Source organism: Amphibalanus amphitrite, unplaced genomic scaffold (genome assembly GCF_019059575.1).
Source record: "Amphibalanus amphitrite isolate SeventyFive unplaced genomic scaffold, NRLGWU_Aamphi_draft 000192F_arrow, whole genome shotgun sequence".
In the NCBI taxonomy this organism is placed as follows: Eukaryota; Metazoa; Arthropoda; class Thecostraca; order Balanomorpha; family Balanidae; genus Amphibalanus; species Amphibalanus amphitrite.
In genome coordinates, this window is record NW_024881687.1 from 230,991 (window position 1) to 244,607 (window position 13,617).

General features: G+C 50.0%; 1 protein-coding gene across 1 annotated transcript in view; it reads right to left on the minus strand.

Annotated features, from left to right (window-relative positions):
- LOC122384503 (eukaryotic translation initiation factor 4 gamma 1-like) overlaps window positions 1-13,617 on the minus strand; it is a 92,569-nt gene that overhangs the window by 1,232 nt on the left and 77,720 nt on the right. The window contains exons 12-13 of the mRNA XM_043372003.1: window positions 1,062-1,535; window positions 497-710 (exon numbers count right to left, since the gene is read on the minus strand). Coding sequence (XP_043227938.1) covers window positions 497-710; window positions 1,062-1,535 — 688 coding nt within the window. The remainder of the gene's footprint in view (window positions 1-496; window positions 711-1,061; window positions 1,536-13,617) is intronic.

A 13,617-nucleotide genomic window follows, 5' to 3' on the forward strand; every position in this document is an offset into this window, starting at 1 on the left:
GCAGCACTGGGCCATTAACAGCACCAACGCAGAGAGCAGAGTAACTGATGGCTTTAAAACGGTGCACTCGTACATTTAAGTAGACGAACTACTGTTATCTGTGAGTAGACTTAAATGGAAAATTGCAAGATGGAGACATTCAGTAATCGAGCTCGTCCTATTGGCATGACTTCTCTCAAGGTTGCGATGGATATAAATAAAACTCGGCCTGATTGGCCGGTTCGCACGGAGGGAGGAGGGGACAGACGGACAATGGCCCCATGGCTCGGCCACCCGGGGAGGGGAGGGGAGGGGAGGAAAGTGTCTGATGCAATCCCGCGGAACGTCGGGCCACGCTCCACATCGCCCAATCGCACCAGGAGGCCCGGCACGTGGCCAAATGTTGGCCCATTCACCCTCCAGCCGACTCCTTGCCTTCCTTCCTCTCATAATATACCCCGTCCAAAACCAGGTCTGTTTTCCCGTCCCTCACGAATTTGCGATCACAATTACTCACCTATCACAATACAGTCAAAGCAGAGAGCGCTGACCAAATCCTTGATGAAGGCGGTCGAAGCGCGATCCTCCTCGCTAACGTTCTTCAGCACCCAGGCCTTAATGTCCGACTCCTCCTGGACGACACGAAGCAGGCCGCGCACGCCCTTGCTGGTGGGCGCCTCCTCCAGCGAGAGGGGCACATTGGCGCCCGCCACCAGGAAGCCAAGCTGAGCCTGTCGGCCGCCGGGGAGGGAGCGTCAGTGTGAGCTAGTGGACGCGCGGGGACGGCTGATACTTCAGAATATCAGGCATGACAGTGATGTGGACTACGGAAAAGGCCGGCGTACAAACGGCCAGGACTGACATTGGTCACTAAAGCAGCTTAAAGAAGGCAGAATCAGATACTATATCAGATCCATCTTTGTTAATTTGACTCATATTAATGATTATGACACATTAGTGTATTAGAGCTAGGTATTTGAGATTTTTCACTTCACAAGTTGCACAAGATATCTCTATCGCTGCGAGTACTGCGATACCCTCCCCCGCTGCCCTGGACCAGGCCGGCCAGGCCGGCCACTCACGTTAATCAGCGGCTGGACGTGGTCATCGCTGCCGAAGTAGAGCTTCCAGTCGAAGTTGGTCGGCACAAGGGAGCGCACTTTGTCGGCACCATGCAACGACTTGAGCCGCTTCAGCACGCCCGTCACGAACTTGGCGCCGTAGCGGTCGGCCACGATGGTTGCGGCCGGCGCGGCCAGCCTCTCCAGCGTCACGCCACGTCCGGCGGTGAGCGGCGGCGCCAGCAGCTCGCCCAGGTTGGCCCACAGCGACGGGATGTCACAGGCCAGGTCGCTGGCCACCTCGAGCAGCTCCTTGGCGCCGGTCAGGTAGGCCTCGGCCGTCAGGTGGCCGCTCTCGAGCATGTTCCGGTGCAGCTCGCCCATCAGGTGGCGCTGCTCCGTGGAGCGCGCGTCCACGTATTTGTTGAGGCACTCACCGACGAAGCGCGCCACAGTGTTTGCGTGCAGCTTCTCCTCGACATCTTGAACGCTCGACTGTGGACGGCAGAGGGGAGGTCAGAGGGGGTGGCGGAGGTCCTGTACAGAGCGTGATATTGATACACTAACGACGTGAAGATAGCTGCTAAACATTTATTGGTATCACCCAGCACAGTGAATAAGAAGAATATAGGTAAAATTCGGTATTCGTGTTCGTGCTGCTTCGTGGTTTTGATTTGCAAAACCATTCTCAGGAAGAACAACAGCATAAAAGCCATCGTCGAATAAAAGACAGCATTCTGAGGGTGTCACGCAATCAACATTCAAACGAGGACATGTCATGTTAGTCAATATTCTAACGGTGCCTTCAATAGTAAAGGACTGCAGCTAAGCAGACTCTTTACTGTAGCTGATATCACTGAAGTGAAAACCACTAGGCTTGAGGTAGGTTTTCGCGGCCAATACAATGCATTGCTACAAATCAAACCGCTTTGAATAATGTCCAAACCCAGGGAAAAGAAGGGCCTCTCTGCTCGACCTGCCGGGGCTCGGCACACTAACCTTGTAGTCCTTCGAGTCGATGTATTCCTCGCAGATGAGGCGGACCAGGCCCTGCATCTTCTCGTCGTCCATCGTATCCGGTCCCTTGAGCTGCGGACCGCCGGCCGCCGGCGCCGGCTTCTGGGCGTCGCGGCCGGTGGAGCCGCGCGTCGGGCCCAGCCGGCCGCCGCTGCCGCTGCCGCCGCCGCCGGGGCCCAGCCGGACGGTCGGCGCCACACTGCCGCCGCCGTCCTCCTGCAGCATGCCGAACATGTTGGGCGTGGTGCGCACCTCGGGCTGGGCGGGCGCCGCCGGCCCACTGCGCCGGCCAGAGCCCACCTTGGAGCCGAACGACCACGAGCTGCCGCCGCCGGGGCCCATCTTGAGCGCGCCGGCCTCCATTTGGCTGGCGCCGCTGCCGATCGCGTTCAGCATGCGGGGCGTGTCGAACCGGCTGCGGCTGACAGTGCTCCATCCGTCGGTGGGGCCCGGCTGGCTGCCGCGGCCGCCGTCCCGGCCACCGCCGCCGCCGCCGCCGCCGCCGCCACGGCGCCGGTCGGTGCCGCGCTCGTTGCGCCGTCTGTCCTCGGCCTGAGCCAGCATCGCCTGCTGCTCGACCTGCTGCTGGCGCGCCTGCTTGTGCACCTCCTCGATCGTCATCGGCTTGGCCTGTCCCACCGTGCGCGTGTTCACCCAGTTGTTGTTGCGCATGTCGATCAGATCCTGCAGCATGAACCGGATGCGGGACGCCAGACTCTTGTCGGTGGCCAGTCGGTTAAAGTCGGCGAACATTTGGCTGAGGTCCTTGCCGCGCTTGCGCTCGGCCGTCTCCAGCTTCTCTCCGATGGTGGTCATCAGTATGCAGAGACACTCGTACGAGTCTTCGTGCTTATCCTTGATCAGTTTGACGATACAGTGGTGCATGATGCGATCGGAGAGCATGTTGAGCTTGTACAGCTCACCGATGAAGCGAATGTTTCCGTTGGAGCGCCGTCGGATTTTGACGCTCTCCTGTTGCAGTTCGAAGGTCATGCGTTTGCGTTTCTCCTTGTCCTGTTCGGCGTCGATTTCCTTCTGACGCTCGTCGCGGTTCAGCTCGGACGTCTTGTCCTTCTCGAACTCGCGCTGGCACTGGGTGAGCAGCAGTTTGCGGAACACTACCACGTTGCCGTCGGCGCCCGTCACCTGAGAAAGAATGCCACACGGTTAGCGAATGTTTTGAACATTGGGCCACAGCCAGAGGGAATTCATACGAAGCTCAAGGTCTGGGAGGCCTGGGAGGTCTGGGAGGCCTATCCATCCACACTAGTCAGAATAGGCCCCTGACGCTGGCGGTGTGGGTGGCCCCCTACCCTCACTAGTCAGAGGAGGCCTTTCTATCCTCATTAGTCAGAAGAGGCCCCTGAGACTGATGGACTGGGAGGCCCCTCCAATCCACACTGTAGTCAGAGGAGGCCGCTGAGACTGATGGTCTGAGAGGCCCTTCTATTCATACTGGCCACAGGAGGCCCCTGAAACCGGTGGTCTGGGAGGACCCTCTATCCACAGTAGTCAGAGGAGGCCCCTGAGACTAATGGTCAGAGAGGTCCTAGACCCAGTGAATCTGAGGAGGCCCCTCTATCCACAATGTTCTAGGGAGGCCCCCGAGACTGATGGTCTGAGAGGCCCTTTTATTTATACTGGCCACAGGAGCCCCCTGAGATTAACCCTCGCCCGCACATGCCATTTTCCCATCCTAGAACGCACATGGGGGGGGGGGGGGTTGCCACCCCCCGCGCCATTTCGTTCCTGTTGGAGATAGAGCTTAGCGGTAAAGACCAAAAAGATTCTTTGGGAAGAGACGAATCCAATGATACCCAGTTTTACCTTCTCAGGTCAGTCATTGACCTTCCAGGTCAGGTCAAACTAAAAAATGTTGCTGTTTTGGGTCACCGTTGGATATCAAGTGCGCTGCTTATCAAATACCGATGACGATGCTGTTTTCTGGTACCAAGCCAGCTAGAACCTCTTTATCACACTATCCGACCAGAATTTTGCTGCTGAGGTCATTTCAGGTCAAGTTAGGTCAAGGTCAATTATATGTGTTTGTATGTCTGTGTGTGTCTGTGTGTATACTGATGTGTGCACCGATTGTTTTTGGGTCCATATCACATGAAATCATGATATGAGAAGCTTTTACCAAAAATGCAGTCAAAAAACTTCACAAAAAGTAAATTCAGCTTACCTAAAACGCAATTATCTTAGATGACCTAGGTTGACCTTGACCCTGACCTTGACCCCTTTACATCGTCGAACAACATGTTCCATGATAGGTGGGAGGTAAGACTGGCAAAAAAGGCCGAAATCAGGGTGTCAAAAGCTCACAAGGCCCATGGCAAACGCAAGATGTTGAGAATTGGCCATTTGGGTCATGACATGACCTGAAAAACAAGGTCATACCTATCTCCGAAACCAAAAATCACAGAAACTTGAAATTTTCAGTGGACATCAAGAAAGGATAGACGAGCAGCTATACGAAAAATCAGCCTTCTAGCTCTAAAAATGTTGAGTGCAGAGCAGAAAGACTGCCTGGGGGGGTGGCAACCACCCCCCCCCCCATGTGCGGGCGAGGGTTAACCCGCGCCCGGCTGGGGGTCCTGGATTTCCACGCCCTGCTGGGAGGGGGTGTTTGAACACCCCCCCCCCCTTCTAACTCGGCTCCTGGGCCACGTAGCGATACGCGGAAGGCGGCGTTCGAAAGAGCGCCAAAAATAATGACGAAATCACATCGGCCATTTTTTGGTCAGGTCAAAGGTCAGGTCACCAGAGGTCATTGAAGGCAAAATTTCGCCGATTTCCAGGTCGAATGTCGACAATTTCCAAAATGCCAACGCATATCTCGGGAACCAATAGAGCTACAGCGCCGCGGAAAAGCGCATTCGATAGCCCTATTAGCGCCCTTTCTGAGTAATCCTCTCAGATTTGACCTAACGTCAACGGTTTTGCCTGCAGGGGGCAAAAACTGCAAAAACAGCCGATTTTTTCGGAAACAGTTTTTCTGCAATAACTTTTGACCCAAGCCTTGTACGAGCTTTCCCTCTTTAACCGACAAATATGGGACGAAATTTGACTTTTGACCTGCCATAACTGGGTCAAATATCGACCTAGGGTCAACAATATACCAAAAATCACGAGTACTCGTTGAGAGCAATCGACTGGTCCTTGTTGCAAAGCGCTACGACGCTTAGCTTCGAAACGCCAGGGGGTCGCATCGACCCCCCCCCCCCCGCCGCCAGGCCGCGCGTTATGAAAAATGCTCTGCCAGGGCAAAGGTTAAGAGAGCCCAAATTGCGGCGCTGAAGCAGGCTGACCACAGCTACCGAAGCGTTGCCAAACAGCTCGGTGTTGCCGCAAAAACTGTTTACAGTGTAATAAAATGGCTTAAAAAGACACGGTCGGTGTCGACGAAGTCCGTCCCGGGCAGAACAAGCGATTTCCCCTTCGAAAAGCTGGTTGATATCGTGCGCAAGAAGGTGTTTTCAAACCCCAGGCGAAGCATGCGCAAACTGCCAAGGGACCTCGGTGTTTCACCCAGAACGACCAGGAGGATCATAAACGACGGCTTGGGCTTCAAGTCATACAAGATGCAACGTCGGCACCTAATTTCGGCGGCATCCAGGGAAAAGCGGCTACACAGAGCCCAAAAGATAATGGAGATCAGAAGCGCCGGTAACAATTGGCATTCCTCTGGTCCAATGAAAAGAATTCCAAGGTTGAGCCCCAGAGAGACCCCCAAAGCGACAGAATCTTGGCAGCTGGTCCATCCGGCATTGCTCCTGCTACCCGGACGATATTCGTCGTCAGAAGCCTGTTGGTGTCATGGTTTAACCCTCGCCGGACCTATTGGTTTTCTACATACGCGCCGGCCGAGGGGGGGGGGCGGGTACGACCCCCCCCCCCTCGCCGTTTCGCCCCTGGTGGAGCTAGCGCGTCGCGGAAAAAACGAGCGTGTGTGCCGTTACGAGACGCAGAGATTGGTACCCGATTTTAAGGTCCTAGGTCAACCGGTGACCTCTGAGGTCAGGTCAAGTGCCCCAGGGTACGGTTCAGTTTATGGTGAATAACTTCGCAAAAAACGGCCGCAGAGCCGCGATTTTGGCAGCATCGTGTTCGCCTCGCTCAGGCGCGTCGAATGATATACTTTTTGTCCGGGTCAGGTCAACTTGGGGTGTTGACCTCAGGTCAAGGTCAGGTCAGCACCCCCAGGTCACGAAGTTGGTCGAAAGAGGTCATGTCGCATATCATTCGATTCGGCAGGTCTTCCTGAGTCCATTGGTGGCTTTCTCGACTCGCTAGCTCAATTTGATCAAGAGTTATTGACGAAAAACTAATATGACCTTGATGACGTCATAAATGACGTCACGCAAGGTCAACATTGCAAAAGTGACGCATCTTACCTTGCAAGGAGTGCATCAAAGCACGATTATGTGTGCTTGAGATAGTTGGAGATCGTTCCCGGCGCCAGAATAGCAGTTTTCATTTTTCCCCATTGACTTATAATGGTGAGGTCACGAGAATGACCTGACCTCATATGACCTTTAGGAAAAATCCGAGATATACAAGTTGTGAGACTCATAATGGATACTAGATCCTGCAAGTTTCATTTCCCTGTGACATCTCCTCTGGCAGTGAGGGCGTTGCGAAGTTGCGACATCTGAAGACCGTGCAGAGGTTCACTTATGACGTCATAGGTCAGTGACCTGACCTGACCCAAAAATGCGGTTAGTGTCAAAAGATGCGGCTTGGATCAAAGGTCAGGTATGCCAAGTTTCAGCTCTCTATCGCCAGCGTGTTCGGAGCTATCGCGAAAAAACCCTATGGGGGGGGGGCGGCACCCGCCCCCCCCCCCCGGCCGGCGAGGGTTAATGCCGTCACATCCTGCGGTTTAAAAGGACCCTTGGTCTTCATCAAGGAGGGTGTGAAAGTTAATTGACAGTTTAATGTCTATCTGCTGGAGGAACATGTTTTGCCTTGGGTCACTAAGTTGTTCTGAGACGGATATGTTTTCGTCCAAGGGCGGCGCGCAGTCCCAAAAGGCCAACATCGCTCAACTGTGGTGCAAGACCCACATGCCTGGGTTCTGAGACAAAGACAATTGGCCACCATCAAGTCCAGACCTGAAGCCGATCAACTTCGCCATTTGGAGCATCTTAGAGAGAAAGGCGTGTGCAACGCCACACAGCAGAATCACCGCCCTGAATAATCACCCTCGAGACGGCATGGTCGAATCTTGGCGAGGGCACCGTGCGGCGCTTGTGCCTTCCGCAGAGGGACGTTTCGAGGCAGTGGTGAAGGCCAAATGTGGTAATATTGTGTCGTACTGCAGTGCCGGCGGATTGCATTTCGGAGAGGGTGGGCAAGATATCGTGGGGGCCTCCTGGCGAAAAAGGGCCTTTTGTGTATAGGGGCCTCATAGATCTGGTGAGTGAATGAACGGAGGGGTAAACGTAACTATATCATCCAACCAGTGACGTCGCCACCGATTTTCGAGTGGTGGGGGGGGGGGGGGAGCAGAGACTCAAGGAGCCAAGCCTAGGGTACCTCCAAATCCTGTTTTCTCACCGGATTTAGGCCACTTATTTTTCATCACAGCCATGCCACCATTAACTTTTTTATCTAAAAAAAGAACATAGGCCATCCGATCCATGTTTTTACATTAGTTTGTAAATATTGAGACTGGTTACACAGCACATTGGGTGGACGCGTTTCGTCTAAATGACTTTTTCGACACCCTCTCGGAAATTAAAACAATACAAACACACAAGAATAAAACTAGCACAGCAGTCTCACACTCTGTTGAAATACAGCATGCTAAGAATGCGCATTACTACAAATGATAACCTTCGATAAAAACTATTTGTCGGTACACAGCTACTGTTACATAATCATCGACGAGAATAAAAATAGCACACTTATAACGACTCGAACGGTAAGTATTTTAAGTCAAGTTTTTAATGCTGAACACTGCTGCTGATTTTGCCCACTTAATAAACCCTACCCTGGTATTGATCGTATCGTTCGTTGTAATAAATGCCGCTTCGGTCGCTCTCCGACATCCCTTGTTCCCACAATTCGCTAACACTTTCGCCCCGTCCCAATTTGGCAAATGACTAGTGGAATGTGCGTGAACAACAAAGACACTGTGGTCGGCGTCGTTTCGTATGTCTCGCTTGTGCTCTTTTAAACGTGTTTGTATTCCCCTACCAGTTTCTCCAATATAAGATTTGTCGCAGTTACCACACGGTACCTGATAAACTACGCTAAGTTCTCTATCTCTAGAAGTTTTCTTTTGAGTTAACTCACCTATCTTCTTTCCAGTGGTCAGTGCCACCTTGAAGCCTGTCGTTTCGAGTTTCTGAGTGATGCTTTCGGCTACTTTTGAGTTCGGTATTGAAATAAATCGTGTGTCTTTCTTCGAGCTGTTTCGTTCCTCGTTTTGTTTCGAATGTCTAAAGCCTTCTTTTTCAAACGAATGAGAAGACCCTTTGGGTACTTCAGCTTCATGAAAGATGAAAAGATATGCCGGATTTCGTCATCGAGATATTCTTCGCTGCATATCCGGAAAGCCCTTAAAAAGAACCCCAAGACTATCCCACTTTTGACCCTCTCGCTATGGCCTGAAAAATAATGAATGTAGTCTTCCTTATTTGTAGGTTTACGATACACTTTGAATTTTGCATGACTACCACTTCGTACTACTTCGGTATCTAAGAAGGGAATGGAGCCGTTTCTCTCTGTTTCTATAGTGAACTGGATATTTGGGTCAACCGCGTTCAGTTCGTCAAGTTTCGTTTTCAAGTCGATGTCTTTTGGCGCTACAACTAAGACGTCGTCAACATATCGCACCCACAATACATTTTCATTTTTCACCCATGATATTTTGGTACGGGGAATATTTGTTTCTGGTCCCTAAAAAGCTGTTTCTGGCACCAAATTGCTGATCAGCCCCAAAATGCTTATTCGACCCTAATATCTGAATCTGGCACCTAATTGCTTCCACACAGCCTAAAGTTGCCAGATCGTCTAGTTGAGCTCCGTATTTGCTGTTTGCTGATTCAGCACCAAAACCAAAACATCCAGCACCTATTTTATTCCACGTTTGCCTACCTAATTCGCGTAATCTTCCTGATTTTATGTATCCTAACAACATGAACGTTGCATTCGGTGATGTCAAGTGCCATTTTCGCCAGTGGAGATAATGATTAATGCCATTTCTAGCCAAAAGAGAATCACTAGCCAGCTATGGTGCAGCATAGCAAGACGCTCCTATACCAGCCCGCTATGTAGAGACTAGAGATTATTGCACCCTCAGCCATTTTAACCCTCGCCCGCACATGCCATTTTCCCATCCTAGAACGCACATGGGGGGGGGGTGGTTGCCACCCCCCCCCCGCGCCGTTTCGTTCCTGTTGGAGATAGAGCTTAGCGGTAAAGACCAAAAAGATTCTTTGAGAAGAGACGAATCCAATGATACCCGATTTTACCTTCTCAGGTCAGTCATTGACCTTCCAGGTCAGGTCAAACTAAAAAATGTTGCTGTTTTGGGTCACCGTTGGATATCAAGTGCGCTGCTTATCATATACCAATGACGATGCCGTTTTCTGGTGCCAAGCCAGCTAGAACCTCTTTGTCACACTACCCGACCAGATTTTTGCTGCTGAGGTCATTTCAGGTCAAGTTAGGTCAAGGTCAGTTATATGTGTTTGTATGTCTGTGTGTGTCTGTGTGTATACTGATGTGTGCACCGATTGTTTTTGTGTCCATATTACATGACATCATGATCTGAGAAGCTTTTACCAAAAATGCAGGCAAAAAAAATTCACAAAAAGTAAATTCAGCTTGCCTAAAACGCAATTATCTTAGATGACCTAGGTTGACCTTGACCCTGACCTTGACCCCTGTACATCGTCGAACAACATGTTCCATGATAGGTGGGAGGTAAGACTGGCAAAAAAGGCCGAAATCAAGGTGTCAAAATCTCACAAGGCCCATGGCAAACGCAAGATGTTGAGAATTGGCCATTTGGGTCATGACATGACCTGACAAACAAGGTCATATCTCCGAAACCAAAAATCACAGAAACTTGGAATTTTCAGTGGACATCAAGAAAGGATAGAGGAGCAGCTATACCAAAAATCAGCTCTCTAGCTCTAAAAATGTTGAGTGCAGAGCAGAAAGACTACCTGGGGGGGGGTGGCAACCCCCCCCCCCATGTGCCGGCGAGGGTTAACGTGAAAAGTTTGGATCCGTCACTTCCAGCCAGGCTCTCAGGTCATAAACTGGAGTAAAGCAAAATGTCAACTCTGAACAGACATGCCACGCAACCGGCCCTCTTTTCAATATTATTAGCTTTCTGCAATCATCGTCTGACTCCATCTCGATCAAACGCAGCATCCGGTTTCTACAGGGGCGTTTGACTGACCGGCCACACAATAACCAAAAACAAAATCAAAGCTTCATGCACACATATGACATAAGTAAGAAACGGATGAAAAAGGCACAACCACGGCACAACATATATGGCCTTGGGCACAACTCTGCGCGGCAAACAACGGACAATGTCCCACGCAAGATCGCGCGTTTCTTCAGCGGCCTTGAACGGAATGAAAACATTACATTTCTTTTTTGGAGCTATTTGATGACGTCAAAAAATACAATACCCGTTTTAATGGTCAAAATCGAGACAATTACTCACAAAAATGTTTCCCTTGAACCATTACAAATAAATACTTTTAAATATTTAAATGACATTGTTTTTCAAACAAATCAATATTATTTGCTTACTTAACCCGCGCCCGGCTGGGGGTCCTGGATTTCCACGCCCTGCTGGGGGGGGGGGGTGTTTGAACACCCCCCCTTGTAACTCGGCTCCTGGGCCACGTAGCGATACGCGGAAAGCGGCGTTCGAAAGAGCGTCAAAAATAATGACGAAATCACTTCGGTCAATTTTTTGTTCAGGTCAAAGGTCAGGTCACCAGAGGTCATTGAAGGCAAAATTTCGCCGATTTCCAGGTAAAATGTCGAAAATTTCCAAGAAGCCAACGCATAACTCGGGAACCAATAGAGCTACAGCGCCGCAGAAAAGCGCATTCGATAGCCCTTTTAACGCCCTTTCTGAGTAATTCTCTCAGATTTGACCTAACGTCAACGGTTTTGCCTGCAGGGGGCAAAAACTGCAAAAATAGCCGATTTTTTCGGAAACAGTTATTCTGCAATAACTTTTGACCCAAGCCTTGTACGAGCTTACTTTTACCGGCATCGTGTTCCTCTCGTCAAGACGCATCGAATGAACTATAACTTGACCTTGAAAGGTCAACTTGAAAATTTGACCTCAGGTCAAGGTCATGACCTGACCGGAAAGGGTCATGTTGCATATCAGTCGATCCGTATCGTCGAGCTGAACACGTCTAAGGCGTTTTCATCGCTCTAGCTTGCCTCTATCAAAAGTTATTTGCGAAAAACTGCTAGATACCATTCGTGACCTAAGATGACCTCAGGGCATAAACAAGGGTCACGGACCCCATTTTCATGGTCAGTGTGTCTAAACCACTTGTATTCGGTGTTTGGGAGTGTTTATAATGTCGTTCGTCCAAAAGAGGCGCATTTCAATTTTCTCCCATTGACTTATAATGGGGAGGTCGCAAAATTGACCTGACCTTAGGTCATCGATATCAAAATTCTGAGATATACATTTTGTACATGCTATTGCTCTTAGCAATCGCTGAAAGTTTCAAAGCGATCGGTCACTCGGTGTAGCTATGACAGACATTGAAACTTTTTATGAGGTGAGGTCACTTCAAGTGACCTGGTGACCTGACCTTGAATGACCTTGGTCTGAAATTTTCACAACATGTGTAGAATTGATGTATGATAAGGTGTACCAAAAACGGCGGCGCTCCGCGCCGCCGTTTTTGAGATATTCGCGAAAAACCACAAGGGGGGGTGTTCAAACACCCCCCCCCAGCAGGGCGCGGGTTAAACGTCATATACAATGCTGAGATCACTACGGGGCTGTCTTAGAGTGTAGCTGCACTGGCAACCTTTAGGCTAGACTCCAGGGGTCATTATACCAGAACAACATGATTCTACCAGCCAGTAGTTCATTTTTCTACTAGATTGGTGCTACGCTCAGCATTTAGGTGCCAGATTCAGAAAAAAGAGTAAGGCGTACCGATGAATAGGTGCCAGAAACAGCTAATTAAGGTCATTTTCCATGATTGGTGCTGGTATCTACCAAATAGGTGCTGAGGACCAATTTTGGGGCGAGTCAGCTTTAGGTGCCAGAAATAGCTTTTCTGGGACGCAATTAAATGGCGTCCTTTTGGTACCTGTGTTTTTCTAGCCACTCCATATAAAGGCAAGCAGCCACCGGACTCAGAGGCGATCCCATAGCTAGCCCGCTGTGCTGAACATACTCATCTGACTCGAACCTGAATCCTCCAAATTTCATGCACATTGATACAAGGCTAATATAGTCAGATTTTGCGAGCGGTAACTGATCTGAATCCATCTTTTCGACTACATTTTTGATAACCCTAAGGGCATCATCTACTGGTACATTAGTAAAGAGAGACTTCACGTCAAAGCTGGCCAGGTACTTATCTGTTAAGTCGGTGTTCTTAAGTCGTTCGATCAGATCGTCGCTGTTTCGTAAGTGTGCATCACTGACCGCCCCCAGGTTCGCGGTGAGCGGCTTCGCAAGTGTTTTCGCTAGTCAATGGGGTGCGCTACCGATGCCGGATGTAATCGGTCGTAATGGCATGCCGTCTTTATGCAGTTTCGGGAGGCCGCGCATCTTCGGTGCTTCTGGTGCTTCCTCTAGTAGGTGTAACATGTTTTTGCCTTTCTCTGTTTTCTTCAGAACTTTTCTTGCGTCTTTATTGAACTGTTTGCTGATCTTGTCAACGAATCCATGCGGCTTTTTTGTGTACGTATCACTGTCGTCGAGAAGAACTTGCATTTTTTCTACGTAGTCTATTTTGTTGATGATCACCACTCCTCCTCCTTTATCTGCGGGAGTGATCACTATGGACGGATCATCCGCTAACGTTTTGAGTGCCTTCATATAACGTCTGGGTAGCTTGTCTGGCTCACATCAGCTAGTGCCTTGCAACATAAAATGATACCTTGAATGAATCCTTTTTCTATATCATCTTCGCTGCTCTTGTAATTCCGCTGGACGTGCTCCATGTAACTGTTCCTATCCTTTCCAGAGTCGAATTTCATACCCAATGCTAAGGCATCCTTCACTGAAAACAAAAATGATTCCCTTTGGCGGATAATGGGAGAATGGTCCAAAACAACACCCCAAATATTCCTGTTCTCTACCTCAAGTATTCCCCTTTTCGCTCTATGATCCTAAAAATATTCTGCCAAAATTCTTCGAATATTCCCACAAGGGAGTCAGGGAGAATACAGACAATGCCCCGATTCTTCCCCTGCGAGCACCCTAAAATACCCCATATATTCTTCAGATATTCTTACAGAATTGCGTCTATTCTCCTTTGATGCCCATATAATGCCCCCATCACACTCCCAATCTACCTCTAGAAATCCCACT